This window comes from Electrona antarctica (genome assembly GCF_951216825.1).
Source record: "Electrona antarctica genome assembly, chromosome: 11".
Lineage (NCBI taxonomy): Eukaryota > Metazoa > Chordata > Actinopteri > Myctophiformes > Myctophidae > Electrona > Electrona antarctica.
In genome coordinates, this window is record NC_136792.1 from 35110420 (window position 1) to 35137749 (window position 27330).

At 42.7% G+C, this 27330-nt stretch overlaps 1 protein-coding gene across 4 annotated transcripts; it reads left to right on the forward strand.

Annotated features, from left to right (window-relative positions):
• The first annotated feature begins 7051 nt into the window (after nt 1-7051).
• Nucleotides 7052-27084, forward strand: alkbh8 (alkB homolog 8, tRNA methyltransferase). Of its 4 annotated transcripts, none has more exons than XM_079514457.1 (13): nt 7052-7170; nt 12407-12542; nt 13289-13389; nt 13786-13941; nt 14395-14490; nt 15083-15187; nt 16873-16943; nt 19463-19569; nt 22458-22606; nt 23638-23891; nt 24213-24362; nt 24735-24971; nt 26113-27084. In XM_079514457.1, the coding sequence occupies exons 2-13, from the start codon at nt 12481-12483 to the stop codon at nt 26512-26514; spliced, it is 1890 nt and encodes a 629-aa protein (XP_079370583.1). In that variant the 5' UTR covers nt 7052-7170; nt 12407-12480; the 3' UTR covers nt 26515-27084. The 4 variants fall into 4 exon arrangements, with proteins under 4 accessions (XP_079370583.1, XP_079370581.1, XP_079370580.1 ...); XM_079514455.1 differs by lacking the exon at nt 7052-7170 and adding an exon at nt 9663-9856 and having other exon boundaries at nt 12409-12542; nt 22470-22606; XM_079514454.1 differs by lacking the exon at nt 7052-7170 and adding an exon at nt 9664-9856 and having other exon boundaries at nt 12409-12542.
• Nucleotides 27085-27330: the final 246 nt, after the last annotated feature.

Sequence of the window (27330 nt, forward strand, 5' to 3'; positions counted from 1 at the left end):
TACTGCACCTAAGTAAAAGTACCTCAACATTGTACATTACTTGAGTAAATGTAATTAGTGAATTTACATCACTGGTATTTCTCTTAACCAGCAGAGGGTGCCATCTTTATGGAAGCGGTCCATTGTGGTGCCGGTAGCCAAGGGTCCTCATCTCAAGGCTCTAAATGACTTTAGGCCTGTGGGCTGTGGTATTAACATCTGTGGTTATGAAGTCATTTGAGAGGCTCGTTAAGGAAGAGCTCTTGGAAAAAATGGAGCGTTGCTTTGACCCTTTGCGATTTGCATATACAGGGCAAAGAGAGGGGTGTCCGATGCTACTATCACCTCATTGAACCTACTGTATAAACACCTGGAAGTTAGCAAAAAACATGCTAGGCTGCTTTTTGTTGACTTCTCATCAGCCTTCAACACCATTCAACCACACATACTAGTTGAAAAATTAGTTAACAACTTTGGCTTAGACCCTGGTATTATTGGTTGGGTTCTGGATTTCCTCACAAATAGAACCCAGAGGGTAAGAGTGAATGGGAAGCTGTCTAGTGAATTAACATCCTCCACCGATTCACCCCAAGGTTGTGTTCTTTCCCCATTGTTGTACACTAATGATTGTAAAAGTCAACATGCCGACAGACACATCATTCAATTTGCAGATGATTCCGTCATTGTGAGTCTGTTGGATGATAGTGAGGTCAGCCATGGCCCAGTTGTAGATGACGTTGTCTCTTGGTGTGAAGAGGCATTTCTACAACTCAAGGTCACTAAGACCGAAGACATGTGTATTGACTTTCGTCAATGTCCTATAGCTCCTCAGAGTAGTATTATAGATGGTCAGTCAGTGGAGTTAGTAACCACCTACAAATATCTAGGGACCATAATCGACAACCGTCTGACATTTGATGTCAATACTGAAATGTTGTGCAAGAAAGGCCAGCAGCGCCTTTTCTGTTTAAGGAAGATAGCCAAGTTTCAGGTAGTCAAATCCTTAATGATTTTGTTTTACAGAGCATTCATTGAGTCTGTCATTTCCTTTGCTGCCATTAGACAGATTAATGTCCTTGTTGTTAAAGGGACTAGCAAGATTGTGGGGAGAAAATGTTGCTGTCTGAGTCATATATATGACAAACAGGTGCTTAAAAAGCATCTTCAATTAGAGCAGACAGCTCCCACCCCCTAAACCGGGAATATGTATTACTGCCTTCCGGCCAGACCAAATTCTCTTTTATACCTGCCTCCATCCGGGCCATCAAGCAAGAGGAGGTAGCTGCCGTGTAGTTTCAGGGGTGGGTGGTGAGGAGATGTAGTCACACTTGGAGCACTTGAGTGTCTATACGCTATCAATTTTCAGCGTAGATTTTTGTCTTAGTGGCTACATCTGTCATTAAAAATATATATATTGAATATCTTAGTTGAGTTGAGTTAAGCTGAAATTGAGTTGACATGTTTTTTTTTTTATGTTTTTTGCGCCTTTATTTTATATTTTTTATGGAGGGACAGACAGTAGGCTGACAGGAAATGGGGAGAGAGATGGGGGGTGACATGCAGTAAAGGCCGTCGGGATCGGGAGTCGAACCCGCGGCACACTGCCAGACTGGATTACCAGCCAAGGTGCCTGGACCGCTGAGCCACGGCCCAGGCCGACATATTTTTTTAAGGGTAACTTCTGTGCTGCTTACAGAACTCGCCTATCAGCTCGTTCCTGCAGCAATTGACGCAGGCGTGCCATTAGTGACGGTAAAGCACACCCTCTCGTGTAATATTGCTTAATTAACCACTTAATTAAGCTAAAAAGCTGATCTACAATGTGACGTGTTGTGCTGCTGATTTTGAACACCCTTCACTCCTCACAACCTCCCTCAATCCCCCTTTCTAATGACTTGACATTAGGAAAAGGTATCCATTTAGCCATAAAACTATTTCAAGTCTATTAATAAGCCACATTAAGGAACTGTAAATAATACTTCCAACATTCAGCCCATGTATGGGATGAATGAGGTGAACTTCGTGGCATCTACATGCCAGTGGCTGGCTATTACATTTAATCACTGCTGACTGCATAAACATAATCATAAATATAACTGGAGGGTGGCATGGTGCTGGGTTTCTTCACTTGGTGTTAGCATATCTTGTCAAATAAATTATTTAAAACAGGTTAATATATAGTGAATAGTGCATTAAGTACATTTAGCTGCTAAATAGCCTACTTATATGAATACTCTGTATGTAGGCATGTCTGACATGTCTGGCTGGGATTAAAGTTTGGACCTTGCTGACCCCCAATGTCATCCCTTAAAAAAGTTATTTTCATCCCTTGTACTCATCACATTTCAAAATTCAGCATGAAATGATTCATTAACAGACTATGTAATGTACTGCACACTCAGGACTCAGCCTCTCTCACACAGCTGATACAGTCCAAGATTGTCACAGCTTGCCTATCAAATAAATACTAAAATTGCCTAAAGGCACACCTAGAGGCTTTAAGGAATCTTTGAGGCTTCGTACGTACACATAAAGAACAACTGTGCTGTGCGTGTGTGTGTTTGTGCGTGCGTGCGTGCGTGCGTGCGTGCGTGCGTGCGTGCGTGCGGCTGTTCGACACATTACTGGCGAGGCCTGGAATCAAACTGGGGACTCCTGCTCCACAGGTGGGCCTCTAACCAATTAGCTATGCCGCACCATGGTTCTGCTTTAAACTGGTGGAAACGCTAATTATTATTATTATTTTTCTCTTTTCTCGTAACTTTTATTTTCTTTGTTTTTATATACATTGTTGTTAGTATTTTATATGTACACTGTCTTGTATGTAAGTCTGTTGTGCTGTCCTTGTGTCTATGCCAAAAAAGAGAAAACCCTCAAAATAAATGATAAAAAAAAGGAAACGCAAGCCGGTTCGTGGCCGGTTCCATGAATGCACCATGATTCCAATAGAGCGTCGCAGTCCCGCCCCCTTTCATGACAACGTGAGACCCAGAAGTGAATTTTCCATTAATTTTCTCCATAGGCTTTTCAAAAAGTATTTATTTAAAGACGTTTACGCTGCGGACAAAGGCAACTCGAGTTGTGACAAATCATGACAACAAACACAACATTTTGGACCGAACAAATAATTACAAAGAAGAAAAACAACAAAAAAAGTGTTGTAACCTGCCGTTTTCTTCTTCTTTCTAATTATTTGTTTGGCCCGAAAAATTGTGTTTGTTGTCATGATTTGTCACAACTCGAGTTGGCTTTGTACGAGGCTCAAAAGGTCTTTAAATAAATACTTTTTGAAATGCGACACTCTATAATCTAGAATGGACTAGCACTAAAGTTAATTTGGTGGAAAAGGGGTTTTCGTCCTTCATGGTTGTGGTCCCTGTATGCATTCACTCACATGGACATGATTTTATTTTGTTTTATATTAGAGAAAATTAGACCACGACTGTAAATGTTTAATTGTCATTCCACTCACTGAATGTGATGCTTGTGCTTCAATTCCAAAATAACTTCAAGCTTAAAGGGGCATTCCACTCATTTTCAACATTTTACCATGTCATTAACATACCTTAGAGCTGTTGTGTGGAAATAATAAAAAAGTCCCCCCTTTCTGTGTTTCCTAGTATGAAAAGTATGAAAGAAATCATTAACATGGTTAAACACATCTTGATGACATCATCAAGATGTGTTTAACCATGTTAATGATTTTTTTCAGACCTCCAGTTCTAGGAAACACAGAATGGGGGGACCTTTTTATTATTTACACACAACAGCTCTAAGGTATATTAATGACATAGTAAAATGTTGAAAATGAGTGGAATTAACTGGCAGGCTACTATTAAACAGTACCCCTGTACTTGAGTAAGAGTACAAATACGTCCTGTTAAGATTTACTCCACTACAAGTAAGAGTAGCTCAATCAAAATGTTACTTAAAAGAGTAAAAAAGTACTTGCTTTAAGTTTTAAATGTACTTAACTCTGAAACCACCTGCATTGCATCCACTGATGTGGTTACTTGTATAAAACTACGTTAGACATTTTAGTATAACAGGATTATACTTTGCTTTTTTAGGGGCGCTAGCCCCTCCTATATACAGGTTTAATGTTTGTCTTGTCTAAAGACAAACATTAAAAACACCATTGACAATGGACAGAGTTTATTGTTTTGTTACTAACACAAACATAAATGCCATTAATGAACAGAGTTTAATGTTTGTTTTGTCTGTCACTGAGCAAATCGGCATATGATGTTATGTTATGTCATAACATCATATGCCGATATCATAACATTTATGATATCGCGATGATGTAAGATGATAAGGGTTGGTAAAGCGCCCCTCACTTACACGGGTGTGATTTTTGATAGGTTTAAAGGTTGTTTTTAGTTCAATGTTTGTTTTAAAAACACCCTTGACAATGAAGGGAAAATATACGTCATATTGTCCCTCATTACGTCATTATTGTCTCTTTATTGTTAATGGCATTTAATGTTTGTGTTGGCACCGTTTGTTTTACATCACCATTACCTCACCTAATCAACATGAGTTAGACTATAATATATCAGCGCCCCTCACTTCACACAGGTGTGATTTCTTGATACAATACTACAGAAAAAGGTAAGAATTGATTGCACCGATCGTCCTCTCTTAACAACAACAGTTTGAACACTGAGCAAGATAATTATGTCCTGCTGCCACTGGTGAGCAGAGGGAGAAGCCACAGACACGGCTAGTGAGAGCAGAAGTGGGGAAGAAACAAAAATCACACTTGTGTGAAGTGAGGGGCGCCCAGTGTGGCTTTCACATGACGTCTGCAGGCTGATTTTCGGGGGCCTGTTTTTTGGGGGGTTTCCCTTGAATAAGACAAACTAACAAAACAAATTAAAAGTCCATATAGACTTAGCTGCCACATGACATGTCTGAAAGCCAGTCTTAGCCAGACATTGGAGGGGTATAGCGCCCCTTAAAAATAAAGTACTCAGTACTCTATAGCCTTCCTTTACTCGAGTAAAAGTAAAATTATTTGTCTTGGAAATGTACTTAATTGAGTAAGAGTAGCCTAATAACTTTATTTAAAAAAAATACTCAAGTAAAGTAGAAATCCTCAGAATCTCTACTTAAGTACATTTACTCAGTTACTGTCCACCTCAAGCACTATGTCCGTGAGAATGTACAGGAACTACAGGAAGGTTGGAGCCAAAAAATGACATGAGACTGTCCCTGAAGAATAGACAGACTGTGCAACGCAATAATACTAATAATACTACTAGGCCTCCTGGTGGCGCTATAATAGGCCATTGTGAAAAGGGGGCCATTTCTTCTTACGCCTTGGATGGCAGTTGGCTGATTTATGTTCCAAAAATGTGTTTTGAAAAATCCACCTTTTGGTGGCGCTATAACAGGCCAATGTGAAAAGGGTGGGATATGTTCCTCAGCCTAGTAGGAAATTCCTTGAAAGATTTCACGTGAATAGCACACTGCGTTCAATATAAAAATGTTTTTTTTGAAAAGTCGGCCTCCTGGTGGTGCTAAAACAGGCCGTTCTGGAGAATTTGGGGCAGAGGTTCATCGTTGGGTGCAAAATTTGGCATCAACCGGGTTAACGGTGCCGGAGATTAGCTGGTAACGGACGGACAGACAGACACACACACGGACAGACACACACACACACACACACACACACACACACACACGCGGACGGACGGAGTGCAAAACATACTCTCTCCCCCCATGCCTTCGGCCTGGTGGACTGGAAACAATAAATGATGGTCCATATCACAATCCACATTCGAGTGACCCGATCAGTCAGTGATGCACCAGTGGCAGTGATTGATTATTTATCATGATGGTGGTCACACTGACTCACACTGGCTCACAATCAGTTGAAATTGTCTCCCGTGGCCAGACTGTTGCCTCTCACAATTTTTAAAAAGGACCACTTCACCACTTTTCAACCTATCTTCATATATTAGGTCCTCACTAATAATCATGATAAAATGGCACGATTTTTTTCTACTCGGTCTGTGTCTCATATGTGGGCAGTTTAGAAACCGTCCTCCAGTGACATCATTAGGCAGATTAGGCAGATTTTTTTACAAAAAAGATTTTCATTATCGTGAGAACGATGGCTTCCATTTTCGTATTGCAACTTTTCAGGACAAGAAAGCCTGCAGTTTCTATTAGCTTGTATTCCCCATCGATGATGTCACTGGAGGACAGTTTCTGAACTGCCCACAGCCCTCCTATGAGACACAGACCGAGTAGAAAAAAATTGCGCCATTTTTTCATGATTATTAGTGATGACCTATATCCTATAATGAAGATAGGTTGATGTGGTGAAGTGGTCCTTTAAATGCTTCCATTTGGAGATTGTGGTCTCTGTTGTCTGTTGTCGGATAGCCACTAGAGGGCACCCCCGCAGCATGCAATTATTCAATGTAATGTTTTATGTCATGTTTTACCCATGTCAGTGGGTCGAGAATGAGATCATATAGGTTGAGAATATGCGAGCTGCGCAAGTGCGCAGTGCGCGAGCATGGCCCTCTTTGCTTGGGAACCTGATCACGGCCGGCATTTGATTTGTACTAGTTCACTAAATTCAGTGTGCTAAAGTCTAGCGAAATTAAAATCTGCCGTTTCTACTCCTCTCCTCCTCCAAATCTGTATGTGGCAGAGTGGAGTGAATAGCATTTCTCCGTCCGGTGGATTGTTTTATTTTCTGGTCAAAAAGTGGATTAAAAAAAAAGAAAAAAAGAAAGAGGGCAAAATTGCCGAAACCCGGGATCGAACCAGGGACCTTTAGATCTTCAGTCTAACGCTCTCCCAACTGAGCTATTTCGGCGGTGAGGCAGAGAGCAGTCAGTTACCCTCTAGAATGCGGTGAGCATTCAGAAAAGTAATTTCGTAATTACAGGATACCCAGCCCCTGACAGACTGTAGCTGTAAGGACGCTTCATTAACTGACCACTCGCGGAAGGAGGGCTTCATTAACCGACCATTCACGGGGCTCCAGGCTTCATTAGCTTCATTAACAGGCCAATGGAATAGCCCCCCTTCGCATTTTAGCCAATGATATCTTCCTCACTTATTAATCAATGAAAACCAGACCCTAGCAAACCAACGTGATGTTTACGCTGCGCTGCTGTCCGCACTTGTAAAGAACAGAGGCATCACTTGTATCATCAACTTTACTCAAACTTTACTCAAGGTAACAATTAACGGAGGAAGTAGCCAACTTAAAAAACTGAGTGCCCTCCAACCCCACAAGGGACATCTGTAGATTAAATGTAAATGCTCTTGCATTTTAGATTTATTTTTGTCCCAAGAAATGCGTTAATGACCTGACAATGAAAAAGCATTTCTCTTATTTCAATTGACTTCTCGTATTTGCCATTTCATTTGAATTTTGGCAGCTTTATGCTTCCATAAAACACAGCATGAGCACTTGTAGGGTAAGGCTACTTTTGGACAAAGCAGGATCGAACTAGCGACCTTGGTTGAAGCGGGGATCGATCCGGCGACCTTGTGAAAGTTGTGATCCATACTGCCCTTCTCAGTAACGACGTTTTTAAACATTTCGGTGCTTTAAAAAAATATTTGGATAAATAATCTCTTCCAGAGGGCACCACCGTCCCACCAAATAATCGACCTCCTTTTATCTATGTGTACTACTATCTATGTTGGTTACGGGCAAGCGGCAATACTCAAGATGACACAATAACGTTTTACAGTGTTGAAATTGAGTTGTTTCATGTTGTCACTTGTCCGTTTTGAGGTATTACCGGTAAGTAAAAAACAAACAAAAATCCTTGAAGCTACTCATCGCAGTAGGCAGAATCGTTAGAATATAGGGAAAAGCGAGGACTACAAGGCTCCATCGGGGAATTAGCTCAAATGGTAGAGCGCTCGCTTAGCATGCGAGAAGTAGCGGGATCGATGCCCGCATTCTCCAAAAGGTTTTTTGGGAGCGCTCTAATTCATAGAACCACACAGGAGTCGGAAGAACGCTTGTGAAGAAATTATAGCTGCTTTTTCAAATGGCCCAAATGTGATGAGGACAGCACATTTGGGCAAGTGGTTATGGCCTAATTTAGCTCAATGAGTGTTTTTCGTGCAAAACTAATGCTTGGAATGGATTCAGAATCATGAATAACCCCTAGTTGTGAAAGTTGTCACATGCTACTGAAAGCATAGGCCTAATTCAAATTTGAAAGTTTTGCCTTATATGTTTTTAATGGTACCCCAACGTTCAATCCCTGAATTTACCATGATCCAAAATGTATATAATAATATATTTTTGTTATTGTGTTATTTGGATGACCCTAAGGATCATAAAAAACCTTGAACAATTACTATTGCAATTTATTTTGGGTCAAATCTTAGATTGACTGGCCAAAAATGTTCCTTATGGCATGCTTACTGTGTGGAGTGTGTGCCAAATGTCATGCTTTTATCGTAAAGTGCAAAAATGTTGCGCATAGAGGCTGGGATTTGTGGGGTATTATATTCCAATATATAATTTTAGTTCCCCACATATTTACTGTAGCCTATTGTCTCATTTGTGTGAAATATAAGATATTTTCCAATCATATTTATTTTATTTGTATACAATTAGGCTACTCATTCATGATAACATAGGCACTATTCCTCACCATTCTATTTCTAGGTTCAACAGAATAGAAGTTATGTGTAATTTGAAGTATTTCGATGTACATTGGCAGCCATATCTTTATTTTTTTCCAATATCAGAATATTCAAAAGTTATCAAAACATTAATAGGCCTATTTGAAATCCAGTTGATTCCCCACACAGTATTGACTTGTTATAGCAAAAGAACAAAGACAAAACAGCAATTGTAAGAAAATTATCAAAAAAAACAAGATTACGATTGTGGCCATTTTGAAAAAAACAAACAAAAAACAATAATAATAATCTCTAGTCTTGCCAATGCCACTCGAACAAAAATGGTTCTATAGGCCATTATTACATGCGTTGTAAATTACTGTGTCTTCTAGGTTAGGGACCAAACTATAGGTTGTACCTGGTTAAAAAATGTACAAAGACAACCAGTGAAATGTCTTGCTTGAATGATCTTGAAGTCTTGCGAGGTAACCTCGCGACCATTTGAATCGTTATTTCCCGAACCCTGATTGTTGTATTATTGTTATTGTATGGTATTGTATTGTATTTCTCTTTGTTTGTCCTATTTTGTTTAATTTATGTTCTTGTTATGTTGTCCGTGCTGTGTTTTTCTACCTGAATTGTTTGTTTACTGTTCCTAATATATAAACGACATGACATCAGCTTGTGACTGCGTTCCTGTTCGCAGATGACTCGGACCAGCAGTGCATACATACTGTATATGTTGCTTTTCCCTTTTTACCTCCTTTATGATGAATTCCTGTTCTGTTCTTTGACTATATAGTAGTGTCTATCTGTACGTCTCTAAATGCTTTGATGAATTGAACATGGTGGACCCTCTTGTAAACAAGTGTAATGCTTAATTGGGTCGTCCACTCACAGTTAACAGTCTTTGTATTGAGTTTGTGCTTGCAATGTACTGTAATTCTGCAAACTGTTAATAAATATTTCAATCAATCAATCAATGTAGGCCTACTAAAAAAAAAAAAGTAACTTGCGAGGAACTCTCCATTCCTAGCCCCGTTGCAGCCGGACACAATAAACTGCTGTACACCACACAGATGCAGTGTTGCACCCGGACGCAGTAAGCTGCTGCACCATGGCTGCCATGGAGGAGAACGTGCAGTGTGTTGTTGTCAGGAGGAGTAAAGAGGAGAAGAAACTCCTCCGAAAACAAATTAAAACGAGTCTTATTTTACTAAAACACGAGGGCATCAGTACATTGTCTCAACCCACCAAGGTAAAAACATGCATGCTGGACAACAGTTTAAACACTCATCTGGCGTTTCCAAAACTCAGCATGTCAGAGAGAAAGATATATCTATTTATATAAATGATCATAAACACAATCTTAACATTAGTGTGCATTTGTACACTCAGAGTTGTGAAGGTCATTTACAGGCTGCAAATGCATGATATTTCTGTTGTCTGTAGTAGTCTGTCTGTAGACATAATGGTCATTGGTGACTAATTCAAGCCTAACGCGGTGTATTTGACAGGACAATGACGTGTGTAACTGTAGAGACGATTCCCTATATATAGGCAGCTGTCTAAGGGTTGTGGTGTAGGAGGGAGTCTGGATGGGGGCTTGAGTCTGGAGTACTTGGACCCAGATACCTCTCTTTGTACTGGTGATGATGATGATTATATATATGTTTATATGGTGTTGTTGACCTGGCACCTCTGAGTCAACTTACTTCTTGCTAGCCGGTACACTTCACTGGTCTTGCCTGGCACTGGTACGCGTAGCTATGTCTTGTCGGTCTTACTCATGTCTTACTGCTGAGATTATCCTGGGACACACACACTTCTGAACGTCTGCGTCCTCTTTTATAGGGTAGCGTGACGTCGTGGCCCGACGTCACACTACTGACCGTTTCCGTGGTAACAGTAACCGTATCAATTTACAATTTAGGCATTTAGCAGACGCAGTGGTTCCCAAACGTTTTCATGTCAAGGACCCCCAAATTGACACCAATTAGCCCACGGACCCCCATTTGAAGAGATATGCCAGGGACCCCATAAGAGAAGATTTTTATGGTTTTGATTTTCAACCCGTTTAATTTAAAGGACCCTCAGTTTGACATGCATTAGTCTGCATTTCTATCTCTGGGACCCCCAATTTATATTGTAAAATCAATGCTGATTTAACTCAGAGTGTACAAATGGAACGGGTCCATTTGGTTCCATTTGTACACTCTGAGTTACAGAGTCCCCGGACCCCACTTTGGGAACCACTGCTTATAGGGTTGCCATCCGGCATGATTTGAACCCCATCTCCTGCATTGTCATTTAATTTCTGTGTTGCTGTTGCACTTGATAATGCTTGCAAGTCAGATCTCCTCAACCTAAAGTCACGTATCCTTTGTTTTAATGTAGGTTCACCTGAGAAGTGAGAACAATAGTCACACATTAGTCAACAGTTCCAGACAGCCACACATTAGCTAGCTCTAGATTACCACAGATTGGCTTTGACATGGTAATGTCTGTTTTACTTAAAATGATGTTGTTCTACTTTCAGATGGTTATTTGGGCTCCTTATAAACGGCAGCATTTGTTTTTAATGTACAATTGTAAATAAATAAAGTAGCTATTCTTCTTCATAATAACAAAAGTGATATACTGTAGTTAGCAGCGACTGAGACAGACAGAAAAACAAATAAACAATGCTGTATAAATGTATGCCACCATTGGAAAATAAAGAGAATGAGTCTCCAAACGGAGCTATTTTGGCGATGAGGCTGAGTGGAGTCGGATAGTTTTTCAATTTTCATCATCATTTTATTTAACTCACGACCATGTTCACATGGTATGGAGCACAGATTCATAAATAATATACAGTAAAAAGTATACAAGAATCTCATCTCATTCATAACAGAATAGTGATGCGAGGGTTCACCATAGGAGCCGGTTAACTCATTCATAACACAGACTAGTGCCCTATGTGTTAGTGATGTTGATGTTGTTGTTTTTTTTAAAAGAGAGAGCTGTTCACAAGTTATGGAGTCTGTAAGCTGCCACTGTTACGTTGGTGTACTGTCACTTTAAGGTATTCTATGTCAAGGCCGGTTAGCTCAGTTGGTTAGAGCGTGGTGCTAATCCCGCCAAGGTCGCGGGTTCGATCCCCGTACTGGCCATGCAATTTATTACAGTTAGGTTGTGTTTGTATTGCAGTGTATAAACAGTCTTAATGCTAGCAGGTGAATGTAATTTATTGACAAATATGGATCTGAAAGCGTCTACGCTCTATACAGTACTATCAGTATGTAAACAATCTAGGGCACTAAGAGCAGTGGTTCTCAAAGTGGCCCCACTTTGTAGAATAATCACTGTATTTTTGTCAACAGCAGCAATAGTGGGTAGGGATTCTCCGATCAGGTTTTTTGGGACTGATACCGATCACCGATTGTTTTTCTCATGATCGGCCGATACCGATACTGATCTTGTGAAATGTTGCAAATTTTAATATTTTCAAAATGACAAATGTCAAAACCCATGTAAAATCTGTTCCTGTGTGTGGGGAGGAAGGGGAGAATGTTTAGGCCTGTCACAAAAATGCTGTTATACTATATATCTGATTGACATTATGCCACTTAAATGGTGTAAAAGATCAGTTTCTCCAGATAGGGTAAATTGCCGATCACAGATAGGGTAAATGCCGATTACCGATCAGAGTGAATATCGGCCGATATGGCCGATCACCGATCACTGGCCGATTATCGGAGCATCTCTAATAGTGGGATTAATACTTTTGTTTCCACTATTACCCTCTTATCTCTCTGTGATGTCTAGAGTCTGGTGGTCTCTAACGGTGGTCTTGGCAATGGTGTTACTCGGGAGCAGCTGCTGGACGCGCTAAAAGACATGGGGGAGGTGGAGGTTCTGATCATGCCCCGTCACAAACCCTACGCCTTCGTCACATACAGGTACGTAACTAGTACGTATGGACACTTGGACAGGGGCGGCAGTGGGTCAGGTTCTCACTTAGTGGCTGAGGTTCCCAGGTCGATTCCGGGCTCCCCAGAGTTGGTGTCGCTTTGGATAAAATTGCTAAATACATTTTTTTCCATAGGGTAGAGATATTTCGGTTGTAGGGAGTTCGATTTTAGATGTGGCGATCATTCATGAAACGTGGAGTCCTAATTTGACCATGTAAGAATCAGTGTTGGATATAACATTACTTTCTAAAGTCACTTTGTTAGGTTACTGGATTACTGCCATTAAAAATAATCCTGTTACGTTACAAGATTACTTTACTTACCTTATTAATCATCCAGGCCATTTCACTCGTATGGATATGAAGAATCAACTGACTGAGAGAAAACGCTAATGTTACTGCTGCTGAATTGGTTACCTTTTTGCTAGAAACAGACTGCATCAATTATATTATTGTAAACGATACAGAGACACCTCCTCGACCATATCGTCGAGACCGTTTGTTTACTTTTGGACCACAATTCTTACATGAGACAATTTCTCAGTCGCCACGACTGATTTCAGTCTTTTTGATTCCATAGAAGCCATCATCATGTCGTCTTTGGAGGCATGTTCCAAATCTCTTTGCAGAAAAATGCAGAGCTTGTTGTGAGCTTGTAGATCGGCTATTTTTTGACAAATATTCTTCCCCAGAATCGGGACACTGAGTTTCAATTGCATAATCTTGTGTCCTCAGGTCAGAGGAGAGTGCTCAGAAAGCCCACGCCTTGCTCAACGGCCACCAGCTGCAGTCTGGAGAGAACAGTGTCACATTGTACCTCAGCTTTGTCCATTCAGGTACTTTATTTTACCGTTAAACATGTGCACACAAATATGCACACACAATGTGTGTCTGTGTCTACAAATTGTTCTGCTACTGGTAGAAGACGGAAAAAAACAAATAAACAATACATACGAAGTAATCTGCCCGACAGCGACGATATGCTAAATTGGATGTTTTAGCTAATATCCCCTGATGCTGTGTGTGTGTGTGTGTGTGTGTGTGTGTGTGTGTGTGTGTGTGTGTGTGTGTGTGTGTGTGTGTGTGTGTGTGTGTGTGTGTGTGTGTGTGTGTGTGTGTGTGTGTGTGTGTGTGTGTGTGTGTGTGTGTGTGACTGTGTGACTGTGTGTCTGTGTGTCTGTGTGTCTGTGTGTCTGTGACTGTGTGTGTGTGTGTGTGTGCGCGTCATGTAGTACCTAGCGAAGTGGAGGTATGTTTGTCCCTGCCAGAGGGACTTGCTGTGGTCGAGGACTTTGTGTCTCACGAGGAAGAGTCTTCGCTGTTGGCAGCCGTCGACTGGACGTCCGCTGATGAAGACACTAGTGCCAGTGAGGATCTGATTGTACATAGTGAGAGAGTGTACACATTATTCCAAATAAACCCCCTTATGTGTCCATTTGGTATCATTTATACGCTATCAGCGTTGAATGAACACTGTATTTTTGAGGGCCGCCAGCCCCATCTATATACAGGTTTAATGTTTGTCTTTAGTTCAATGTTTGTTTTGTAAAAGCCGTTGGCAATGAAGGGAAAATGTTCGTCGTAATGTAAGTCATTACGTCATATTGTATCTTTATTGTTAATGGTGTTTAATGTTTGTGGCGGCACCGTTTGTTTACATCACCATTACATAATATGTTAGCGCCCCTCACTTAACACGGGTGGGATTTTTAGTTTTTGTGTGTGTTTTTTGTCCAACTATCTGCCAGGGTCCATTTGGTTCGGTACCATTTGGTAAACTCAGTGTTAGATAACCCCTGAGCATTTTGCCTAATTTGTCTGCCATCTTCTGTATCTTTCAGCTCAAAAGGTTCTCAAGCACAGGAGAGTCAAACACTTTGGTTATGAATTTCGCTATGACAACAACAACGTTGACAAGGATAAACCCTTATCTGCAGGTATGCTGTTTTTATTTTGTCGTATATGAGATAATTACTATCTCTTAGCAACACCCGTCTGTTTAGTTTGGTTAACAGTTTGTATGCTCCGGAATTTTTCAAAACAAAAGTCGTGCCCAGATTTTACTCTGAAAAGCCCCGCCTTCCATTTCCTCCCAAAACCGGGAGGTATAATGTTCCATTACTACCTCACGCTGTCAAGTCTGATCTCTCTTTAGAAACGTTAATATTCCAAACGAGATGCTTGGTTAAGTCAGAAATTAGGACAGAACATTGCCGTTCTGATCAAAACCATGGACAGCGCTGTAGATTCAGTGCAAGGTGTTGCCTAGCAACGGGAGCTGTCAAAAAATTGATTTTAGCGATCCGGTTTTGTACAAATCTTTATAAAAATGTTTCCAGACGTCCTGGGCCTCCTACGGGTGTAATTGTAAAGACGTCTTGGGCAAAATAGTGTTAAATAGGCTCTGTGCATAAACTGTAGTCCTGGGAATCCAGAAGGTGGTTTTCTGTTCTGGTTAATTTCCCCTATGTACTGTATGTCATATTTGCCCAATCACACATGTCTGTCTGTGTGTGTTCTTGTGTCCAGGTATTCCTGTGGAGTGCCTTCCTATTTTGAAGCGCTGTGTGAGAGACGGACATGTTGACACCATGCCAGATCAGTTGACCGTCAACCAGTACCAGTGTGGACAGGGTCAGTCATTTATCAACCACCTAAACCCTAACCCTATACAGACTGTCAACCAGTGTGGACAGGGTCAGTCATTTATCAACCACCTAAACCCTAACCCTATACAGACTGTCAACCAGTGTGGACAGGGTCAGTCATTTATCAACCACCTAAACCCTAACCCTATACAGACTGTCAACCAGTGTGGACAGGGTCAGTCATTTATCAACCACCTAAACCCTAACCCTATACAGACTGTCAACCAGTGTGGACAGGGTCAGTCATTTATCAACCACCTAAACCCTAACCCTATACAGACTGTCAACCAGTGTGGACAGGGTCAGTCATTTATCAACCACCTAAACCCTAACCCTATACAGACTGTCAACCAGTGTGGACAGGGTCAGTCATTTATCAACCACCTAAACCCTAACCCTATACAGACTGTCAACCAGTGTGGACAGGGTCAGTCATTTAGCAATTCCCTAAACAGTAACCCCTATTTACTGGTCCCCCAGCCACTTTAATGTTTTCAGAGAGCAGAAATCTACAGCACTGGTTTTCAGCTTGTGGGTTGGGAGTCGGGACCCCACATGATTTTTTTGGGGGTCCCCGGATGATGATGACAATTGAAGGACTTCTGAGATCTTGTTAATACCCCCAAAAGACGGTGAAACATTGGCCAATATACAACAAACCTCGGTGAGGCTGGAGTGCCTGGTGCTGGGAGTCTGGTGCAACGCACAGGTCCTGGGCCTGGTGAGAGCAGGAGTGGACCTGGTGAGACGTAGGAGGGGCCCGGACAGGAGTCAACCCACAGAGCCTAGTCCTTCCACGCGCCAGAATTTGGTTCTCCCAGTCCCAGCAGAGTAGTTCCGGAGCAACGGATTGTGTGGCCTTGCTCATTCCCTGATGGACTGATCAAGGGTATATTTATTTGTATAGCACCTTTCATGACATGAAATGCAGCTCAAAGTGCTTTACAGAGCAATGGAGAAAAAAAGAAAAGAAAAGCAAGGCATAAACATTAAAAAACAAGAGCAGTAATGCAATACAGTGAGGACATGAATAACAACAAATTTAAATATCAATTAAAAGCAAGGGTGTAGAGAAGTGGGTCTTGAGCTGTGCTTTAAAAATGTCTACAGAGGCTGCCTGTCGAAGGTACAGTGGGAGTTTGTTCCACGCCGTCGGCCCGTAGAAGCAAAAAGCTGCTTCCCCGTATTTTTTAGTTGCCATTTTTTAGGCAAAGCGAGCAGGCCAGCAGTTGAAGACCTTAGGGGCGGTTTGGGACATATTTAGGCAGGCAGTCATGTAGGTAGGAAGGTGCGAGACCATTGAGAGTAAGTCAAATAATTTTAAAATCAATCCTATATATATATATATATATATATACATACGCGTGTGTGTGTGTGTGTGTGTGTGTGTGTGTGTGTGTGTGTGTGTGTGTGTGTGTGTGTGTGTGTGTGTGTGTGTGTGTGTGTGTGTGTGTGTGTGTGTGTGTGTGTGTGTGTGTGTGTGTGTGTGTGTGTGTGTGTGTGTGTGTGTGTGTGTGTGTGTGTGTGTAAATCGGGAAATGATGAAACAAACAAACATGAGCAGACAACATTGGAACTCACGATGGCAGGTGCTTCATCCATTTCAGATGTTTCATTCTAAGTGTGTGTGTGTGTGTGTGTGTGTGTGTGTGTGTGTTCGTTCATATAAAGGTATTCCTCCACATGTGGACACTCACTCTGCCTTTGAGGACAGCATCATGTCACTGAGTCTGGGGGCCAAGGTAAGAAATCAGTTCAAGGTCATCCAATGACTCCAATTTCTATGGTGTTCCAGTTCCAATGTTGTCTCTCTCTCTCTCTCTCTCTCTCTCTCTCTCTCTCTCTCTCTCTCTCTCTCTGAGGCTTTCCAGCTCATAGACTGAATTGATGATGCTTTTAGAAAGGGCCTGGTCTCCCTGTAGTGAGGGAAAGACTGAAATGAGGTGTGTGAGTGTGCTTCTGTTCTGTCGTGGTCACTCAGTCACAGGCAGTGATGGAGTTCTCCAACATAAAGAGTCACGTGCGTGTGTGCATGCCAGTGACAGACTGCAGTCAGTGTTCCCTGGGGTGACGTGACGTCACGTGACTTGTTAACACCCCAATCGCCCAGGACGAAGTTCACCGTCCTTTCTATTAGTAACACCCAGCGCCCAAGACAAAGTTTTATCCAAAAGACGAAGTTTATTGATCTGAAAACGGATCGCACCGCTCTACAGCCTAGGAGCGCCTGTTGCGCAATCCTCGATGTTGCGCAACAGTGAGACGTCATCGAAAATGTTCCCCCCCGTTTAGCCGACGAGAACGAAAATCTTAAAATGTTAATAACTCACAATCTAAATCAGGGGTGCCTAAAAGGTAGATCACGATCTACCAGTAGATTACATGACATGTGCCTAAGGAATATTTTATTGAAATAGTTGCATCTGCCACTTGAATTAAGGTCACTTGATTGATTGACATCAAAAGGGTCAGCTCAGGCCCAGGCGGTGGCGTAACCGTCTGGGCACCCGACTGGTAATCCAGTCGCAGTGTGCCGCGGGTTCGACTCCCGAGCCCGACACGGCCTTTACTGCATGTCTTCCCCCATCTCTCTCCCGTTTCCTGTCACTATCTGTCCCTTCAAAAACCAATAAAAGGCGTAAGCCGCAAAAAAATATCTTAAAAAAAAAAAAAAGGGGTCAGCTCAAACCCACAATGCAATAGGCCTATTTTGCTTTCAAGAGTGTTGTGTACAAAAACATTGGTAGCATTACAAATTAATTACAAATTAATTACAAACCCCTACCTATTCCATTTCTCCCGCTCTATTTCGCATTCCAAGTGCATTTTTGTCTTATATGTAACGCCAGCTCCGGTATTCCAAAGCCCCCTCAGATACATATTTAAACTATTTTCAGCAATGGTTTAATTGTTTTTTTGGTGGGTAGATCTTGTTGAGCTGGTCATTTTGAAAGTAGCTCTCAAGTCCAAAAAGTGTGGGCACCCTTGATCTAAATCATCCCGTCCAATTCTAAGAAAAGATCATGTGTTGTGTGTGTGTCGTGCGTGTCGTGCGTGCGTGTGCTTTTGTTTGGAAGACAGTGATGAATCACTGAGTCTTGTAGAATTGCATTGCTGTCTGCAACCCCCCCCCCCCCCCTCCTCATTGGTTGGTTCCTAAATTCCTAGTACTTCCTAATACTACAGCACACTGATCTTTCAATGTACAGATTTTGACCTCCTTCACACGCACGCACACACGCACACACACACACATGTGCGCACACTCACACGCACATGCACATGAAGCACCTGCCATCGATACTATACAAAATCCAATATCGGTGCTGTCAGGAGTGGGACAGATAAGAGTTTGAAGTAATTTAGACATAATTTCCCAGCAGGTCTCATGTTATTCTGTGATGCGAAGAATCAAAGGAAGCAAATGCCTCCTTTGGTCTCTAGTGAGACAGACTGCAGTCAGTGTTCCCTGGGATGACGTGGCTCACTAATGTTGTACGTGTCAAAGTAGAGGTTGCATTTTGAATGCTAGTTTCTTGGCATGTTAAGAACCCAAAAATGAATATGTATTTGGCCACGGACCCCCAACCCCCCCATCTGAAAATATCTTGTGCCAGCCAGGGCAAGGAACCCATCCCCCAATACAAGATTTATGTTGTTAAAAATAGTCATCACAACAGTTTATGAGATTGTTTCTGTATCCAACGCGACATTCCAAAGCCAACACGGGTTGTGCTTATAACCACGCCCCCGGGCAGGCATAGTTTTACTGCGGTTAGGGTTAAGGTTAAGGTTAGGTTTAGGTATAGTTTTACTGAGGATAGGTTTAGGTTACTGGTTTAAGGACTTCAGTGTTTTGTACCATACAATTGTATGTATAAGTACAGAACAAAGAGTGTTTGCTTTTGCCATATTTGTTGAAGAAGAGTCTGGGCAATTATGTTTTAGTTTATTTTATGCCAGTATTAATTTTTAGTTTTACTGAGGTTAGTGTCAATCACAGCGACTGGTCAATCGCTACGCGTACTTGCACAACCTGTGTAGGCTTTGGAATGAAGCGTAACTTAGCTAGAATCGGTCAATTACTTTCACTTCCCGATGCTGAAACCCTGGTCCATGCGTTCAAGAATAGATTACTGTAATGTTCTCTTCTCCGGTTTACCATCAACAGCAACAAATGGTCTTAGACTAGTCCCAAATGCTCACAGGCAGTTCTCCAACCTAGAGTCACATGCTTCTGTTCTGTCGTGGTCACTCACAGGCAGTGATGGAGTTCCGTCACCCAGACGGCCGCTTGGTAGCTGTGGTGATGCCAGAGCGCAGCCTCCTGGTGATGAAGGGAGAGAGCCGATACCTCTGGACCCACGGGTGAGACAGGCAGCTGTGGGACTGGGTGAGACAGGGAGCTGTGGGACTGGGTGAGACAGGGAGCTGTGGGACTGGGTGAGACAGGGAGCTTTGGGACTGGGTGAGACAGGGAGCTGTGGGACTGGGTGAGACAGGGAGCTGTGGGACTGGGTGAGACAGGGAGCTGTGGGACTGGGTGAGACAGGGAGCTGTGGGACTGGGTGAGACAGGGAGCTGTGGGACTGGGTGAGACAGGGAGCTGTGGGACTGGGTGAGACAGGGAGCTGTGGGACTGGGTGAGACAGGGAGCTGTGGGACTGGGTGAGACAGGGAGCTGTGGGACTGGGTGAGACAGGGAGCTGTGGGACTGGGTGAGACAGGGAGCTGTGGGACTGGGTGAGACAGGGAGCTTTGGGACTGGGTGAGACAGGGAGCTTTGGGACTGGGTGAGACAGGGAGCTGTGGGACTGGGTGAGACAGGGAGCTGTGGGACTAGGTGAGACAGGGAGCTGTGGGACTAGGTGAGACAGGGAGCTGTATACTAGGTCTGGGTGAGACAGGGATCTGTGGGACCGGGTGCTGTATACTATGTCTGGGTGAGACAGGGATCTGTGGGACCGGGTGCTGTATACTAGGACTGGGTGAGACAGGGATCTGTGGGACTGGGTGAGACAGGGAGCTGTGGGACTGGGTGAGACAGGGAGCTTTGGGACTGGGTGGGTGAGACAGGGAGCTGTATACTAGGTCTGGGTGAGACAGGGATCTGTGGGACCGGGTGCTGTATACTAGGACTGGGTGAGACAGGGATCTGTGGGACTGGGTGACACAGGGTGCAGTAGGACTGGGTCACATGGACAAAATACAATATCAAATTATGTTTGACCAAAATACCTCTATATCGATATCCATGCGATGATGATATTGTATTGTGATGTTAATACCCCCCTCCAATGTTTAAAATAGTGAATGTGTTGCGATGTGTTTTGAGATCTTTATCTGCTATTTCTATTGCATACATTGCATTTGAAAAGTGTCAAATATGGTGACCCCAAATGGTTCAGTGAGTCCCCGGTACAATTCCCTACAGCCGGTCGGAGCATTTTCTGAATCTCACTCTCCTGTTCTCTCTGCATTCCCCATCTCTCTCCACTACTGCTGTCGAATAAAGGCTTGAAAATAACCAAACTTAATACAAAAATAGATGTTGTCTCTGTCGGGTGGAAACCCAAACAGTTACTTTTCAGGATTCAAATTAAAGAAATGTCAAAATGACAGATCCACAAGCTCATGTTGTTTCGAGCTGTGTTTCGAGCTTGTACATTTTGATGCTTTTGTGTGGCACTGTTAGTATGATTAAGAATGGCGTTCATTTACCAAAAACACAAATAGTTAAACTATGGATATTAGAGGTTTCCGCCTCACTGCAGCGATATAAATAATATATGGATCCATAACACAAAAGAGTGTTTATCATGCATATCAGTTGCTTTCGTCCTTAACAATAATTATGCTATTGAGTATGACGTGTATATGTATACACGTCTTTAGAATCAAAACCACGGGGTGCCTTGGATGTGTGTAGTGTAGGCATCTTTAGGTCCTTTTTATTGGTATCAAACTTCTTCAGCAAACCACTTCCTTGCCCAAATTTGTGCATGTACAACTTCCTGGTCTCAACTGCTGCAAATGTTTCTTTCCTTCCATGGAGCACCATGGAGCAACATGGCGTCGCCCGTCTCGTCCTCTTTAGACAGTCCTTGGTTTACGGCAAGGAAGATTAGAGAAGGAAGTGACAGTGCTGCGCCATGACACTTTCATGGGAGCCAAATCTTGCACCGGAAGTTACATGAATACAAAGCAGTGAATGGAGCAAGCTTGACCAGCTCATAACAAACATTATTTATGAACCATTGAGACCTGTGTCATCTAATCAGTTCAGGCCTATAAAAGAAGACATATCACAGTTTGTTTTCTAATCAGTTGCTTTTCGATGTGCACTCACAGTACATCATTTTATTTGAAGATTTAAACAGCAACAAGTATCGTTTCTGTTCCGTGGGTATCGCGATATTTGGCTGCCAGACAGGAAATGGTGGACAGTCTCGCGATACTTGGCACGTTCAGAAACGTACTTTTTTCTCTTTAGATACCTCTATAAAATTACACAGTGTACACATCGAAACGCAACACAGCAGACAATAATGTGTTACATGTCTTCTGTTATTTGCCAGAAGCGATTGCTTTACAAAAGATCTCAGTCATTCAGAAATAGTGTTTGTTCATGAGATGGTCACTGAGCTCTCATTGACTCCAGTGCATTCTGCCGAACTTCCGGGTGCGACAAATCTGCCGTCTGGATAGCGAAAATGATGTTGGTGACTTTACCTCCATTTAATATACCTTGGTTTACGGCCCGACAAAAGTTGCTCAGAACTCTAAATCTATGGCGCTCTCTATGGTTTTGACCAAAAGGACAATGTTCCGTCTTCATTTCTGACTTCAGCAAGCATCTCGTTTGGAATATAAACGCTTCTAGAGAGACTTTAGATGTGACAGCGTAAGGTAAGAACGGAAGATTATGCCTCCCGGTTTTGTGGGGTAATGGAAGGTGGGGCTTTTCAGAAGAATTCCCCGGCAAAAAAAGTGTTCATTAAAATCAGTCTAGTAGAAATTATATGGAGATAAGAGGTTTAAAATCAGTCTAGTAGATGTTATATGGAGATAAGAGGTTTAAAATCAGTCTAGTAGATGTTATATGGAGATAAGAGGTTTCCGGCCCCGCAGCAGCGATATAATATATGGGTCCATAACACAAATGATTTTTACTTTGTACCCATGTGTTTATCATGCATATCGGTTGTTTTCATCCTTAATTACAATCGATTTAGTAGATGTGTTTACATCTGCAGAATTACCCCCAGGAAGTTTGACATGGTGCCGGCCTCCGACCCCCAATCCATGACTGACCTCAGTAACCATGGCAACTTGACACTGAGCAAGAGGGGCGTTCGGACGTCATTCACCTTTCGAAAGATCAGACACGCACCGTGTCGATGTGGTACGTTTTGATATTCCTTCCACGTACTGTGTGTGTGTGTGTGTGTGTGTGTGTGTGTGTGTGTGTGTGTGTGTGTGTGTGTGTGTGTGTGTGTGTGTGTGTGTGTGTGTGTGTGTGTGTGTGTGTGTGTGTGTGTGTGTGTGTGTGTGTGTGTGTGTGTGTGTGTGTGTGTGTGTGTGTGTGTACTTTAATTACTATTATTGTGAGGTATAATAAGTATATAGTAGAACTTGAGACATGAAAAAAATTGAAATGTCCTCACAAAATGTCCTCAGGCATTTTGAATCAGGTTCGGTTTAAGGGCTGGGGTTGGGGTTATGACTTATAGCTGCCTGCACACCACTGTCACGCATCAAAAATAGTTGATCTACAAGCTCGCAACGTGCCGTGAGGCCACGGCGACGTGTTGTGAGCTTTTAGATCAGCATTTTTGATTATTTATTTTACTTTAGAGAATCTTTTACTATAGAACAATTCCGCATCTATTGACATGCACCAAAATAGGGACGCAAACACGCCATATTGAAAGAGGTTAAAAGTTGTGACACATCAGCTGCATACATTTTGCCGATAGGGTTTTTCAGACCATGGACCCCTTAGCTGAGAGGGAGATTTACCAGGGACGCCCACAACATTGAACAACAACAAAATTAAGATGAAACCTTTTCATAGATTTAATACATAGCTTCATAGACTTGTTTGACTGCACTATCATCAGTGTTGGATTCATGTTAATGTGTATTTTCAGACATTTAACCACTTAAACCCTCAAAAGTAACAGATCTACAAGCTCAAAACAAGCATTTCGAGCTTGTGCTACCATTGGTACTTTTGTGTGATGCTGTAGTATGATCAAGTAGGGCATTCATTTACGAAAAAACACAAAAGGTTAGAATAAGGTTTCTGAAAATAGGTTTTTGACTGATACATATACGTAATTCGTAATGATACATCGTCCAAACAAACCGATATATCAGTCAGAATCTAGTACTTGTCAAATAACTTTGAAGTCTTTCCCTCTTCCTCGCCAGCCTTCCCCTCGGCATGCGACAGCCAGGCTGCCGCTCCCCCCTCTCTTCCCCGTAGTGGCGGCGACGCAGAGCGTCTGGAGGAGCGCTACGTGCACCGCGTCTACGACGCCATCGCCTCGCACTTCAGTGGCACCCGCCACTCCCCCTGGCCCCGCGTCTGCCACTTCCTGCTCTCGCTGGCGCCCGGCGCCATGCTGGCTGACGTGGGCTGTGGCAATGGGAAGTACCTGGCCGTCAACCCGGAAGTCGTGGCGGTGAGTAAACAGCAGCCCGTGTGTAAAATATCCTCCGCACAAGGACTCTACAGTATTTGTTTTGGTGGGGTATTTCCTTGGTTTTGAATTCAACTCTGAGTTGCAGTTCTAATAGAAGGAGCTACCAGAGGTGTCGTCAAAAACAACTACAATTTGTACATGCGTGCGTGCGTATGTTTGAGTCTGTTTTTCCCCTTACATTGGAGTTATTCTGAAGCTCAATTTTCAAACGTGTGTGTAGAGAGATAGATACCTTTATTATCCTGCAGGGGAAAATCAGTTGTGTGTGTTTGTGTGTGCGTGCATGCGTGTGTGTTACAGGTGGGCTGTGACCGTAGCAGTGCGTTGGTGCAGATCTGTGCACAGAGAGGCTACCAGGCGTTGGTCTCTGACGCACTCAGTGTCCCACTGAGAGCAGCCTCCTGTGACGCCTGTATATCTATAGCTGTTATACACCACTTCTCTACACAGGTACACAAACACACGCATTACTATGCTTGTGACGACCACATGTTCACCACAAGTATAGTAGAATTTGATGTTGTGAGGACCATTTCCTCTTCAGGCTTATGGCAAAAAATGCCCCAAAATGATAAAAATGGCAATTATAAAATTGCCGCCCTAAAATGTTGATGCCCTCCCATGTATAGTCAAGCGTGTGTGTGTGTGTGTGCGTGCGTGCGTGCGTGCGTGCGTGTGTGTGTGTGTGTGTGTGTGTGTGTGTGTGTGTGTGTGTGTGTGTGTGTGTGTGTGTGTGTGTGTGTGTGTGTGTGTGTGTGTGTGTGTGTGTGTGTGTGTGTGTGTGTGTGTGTGTGTGTGTGTGTGTGTGTGTGTGTGTTACAGGAGCGTCGTTTATCAGCAGTGAGGGAGCTGGTCAGACTTCTCAGACCGGGAGGCCAGGCTCTCATCTACGTGTGGGCCCTGGAACAGGAGCACAACAAGCAGAGGTCCAAGTACCTCAAGGACAACAAGGAGCATGCTGGGAACTGTAGTCTCACGGCAGATAGTTCTCATCATGGCGGTCAAGTCTTCGACGGAAAGCTGAGCGTTCACACGAACCGCACGGCCTTCAACTCTCAGGTGGGGCTGTAACTATTGTTCTCTTCTTACCGATTATTCTGTTGATTACATCAACGAATCAATAAACCACGTAGGCTTTAATTTGATACTTTGGCGTAATTTGATACTTTGGTCCGAGCATAGAAACGCCCCGCCTGCCTCTGATTGGCCTACACTACACTGGACACTACAGAATACCACTGGTCTCACCAGACTGTCCTCCGTCAGAGGTGGGAAATAAGTACAAGAGAATGACAGCTTGGCGATAGTAACTTGTAATTTTTATTTTTGTAGAAGAGGCAAACTAATATTGTTTATGCCGTTTGCTTTGATTGAATGAATGATTGATTGATTGAACACGTATTTGTATGATTTGTGTGTTCTAAATTAAAGTGTTAGTGTTGATTATCGTGTATTAATCTAATTATAGTAAACTAATACTATTATACTAAAAAAGATAAAGATCAAGGGAAAAGAGACCTTTTTACAGTACAATAATGTTTCAAGTTTACACTGTACACATGTAAAATAAACGGCATAAACAATATATTAGTTTTCCTCTTCTACAAAACATAAAAGTTACTGTCGCACGTGCCAAGCTGTCATTCTCTTGTATTATATCGTACTTGTATTATTTATTTATTTCCCACCACAGAGTAACCTCTTGGCAGACTATCCAGCATATAGCTATCCACCTCGGAGGAAAGTCTGGTAAGGCCGGCAGTGTCTGTAGGCCAATCAGAGGCAGGGGGGCGTTACCATGTCTATGCTCGGACGTAGAATAGATATACGCTTTGGTGCACAATGGTGTTGTGCAAAGATAGTGAAAGTATGCTATCTACAAGCAGCCCGTAGATCGTATATTTTTTTGTTTTGTGTAACGCTTCACAATAACACAACCAAAATACGGATTATCCTTATGTCACTCAGCCATAATACATGGTTATCATAACCATGTAATGAGTTCCCAGTGCAGCTATGCCCTAATATGGAGTTAGTAACCTCAAATCCGTCAGCTCCATATATGGAGCTCTAGAACAATCACTACCATATGAAGTTTAGAGTGATATTTGCGACTAAATCTATCGATTTATAAATATTTGTTTTTGATAACCATTTAAATCAATGACTTTTCAAATAACTGTTGTACGTGTATTCCCAGGATCTCCTCGTTCCCTGGCACCTGAAAGACGGGAAAAAAGGAGGACCGGGACAGAACGGAGAGCAGGGTACAAGAATAGCCGGGTCCAAACGGACTAATAATTCTCATAACTCTTCTACCGAAGGCCACTGGGCTTCTGGTCTGGAATCAGAAAAACCCAGTCCGGGGGAATCCGGTCCGGACTCAAACTCGACTCCCTTCTCAGTGGTGGATTCTAAGTGTGACGAGCCCGGCCCAGGAGGTGCGGAGGACTCCGGCCCGGCTCCTGCGGTGTTCCACCGCTATTACCATGTGTTCCAGCAGGGGGAGCTAGAGGAACTGTGTGGAAGAGTGGCTGGTGTTCAGATACACACCAGCTACCATGACCAGGGCAACTGGTGTGTCATCCTGGAGAAACGCTGAACCGGGGGAATTCTCATGAAAAAATATCGTAGTAGCAGATCTACAAGCTCAATCTCTGATTCTTTTCCCAGACTGTGTTTTGGGTCAAAACAAGCTTTTTTCCACGGCCCCTAACTCATGAACCAACGGTCGCAGTTGATTTTATTTTATTTTTCCGGGTGAGAGACTTTCCTCTGCCTCCCACATTTGCCTTTATTTACATGGTGGACACATTGCACGTGCCGTGGCTCGTCAAAAAAAGGTAAAAACACTGGCACTGGTGGACGAAAAACACAAAAAGTTAGAATATGGAGATAAGAGGTTTCTGCCCGACAGCAGCGATATGCTACCAGATTGCTGGGTGGGACACAGAGTCCATCACCACACATCCACAGACACACATCATTTAACTAAGCATTCTTTTCTCAACTCCAACCATCTGGTGTGGATGCTTTGAGTCTGAAAATGAGATCTTTTGTCTCACTTTCCCCACATCGAGACAAGTCCATTAATGTGACTTAATGATTAGTAGAAATGAAAAGAAAATGGAGAAACTGCAGGCACCCTTCAAATAAACATCATTTTGCCAAGTACAGTTTTTTTGTGCTCTTCCTTCAAGTCTCCTCCTGGCAGTGTCTTAAGACACTGGTTGATGTTTTGTATTGACAAAAACGCATGTATATTATACATGGATATTATTTATACATATCTGTCAAAATGATTTAAACATAAAATTGCTCGAGAGCTTATCATTTTGCAGACACAACTAGAATCTGATACAGGTTGTTGTACCTACAGGGAGTGCCAGGCCATCGGTCAGGAGCCCGACTCCCGCTG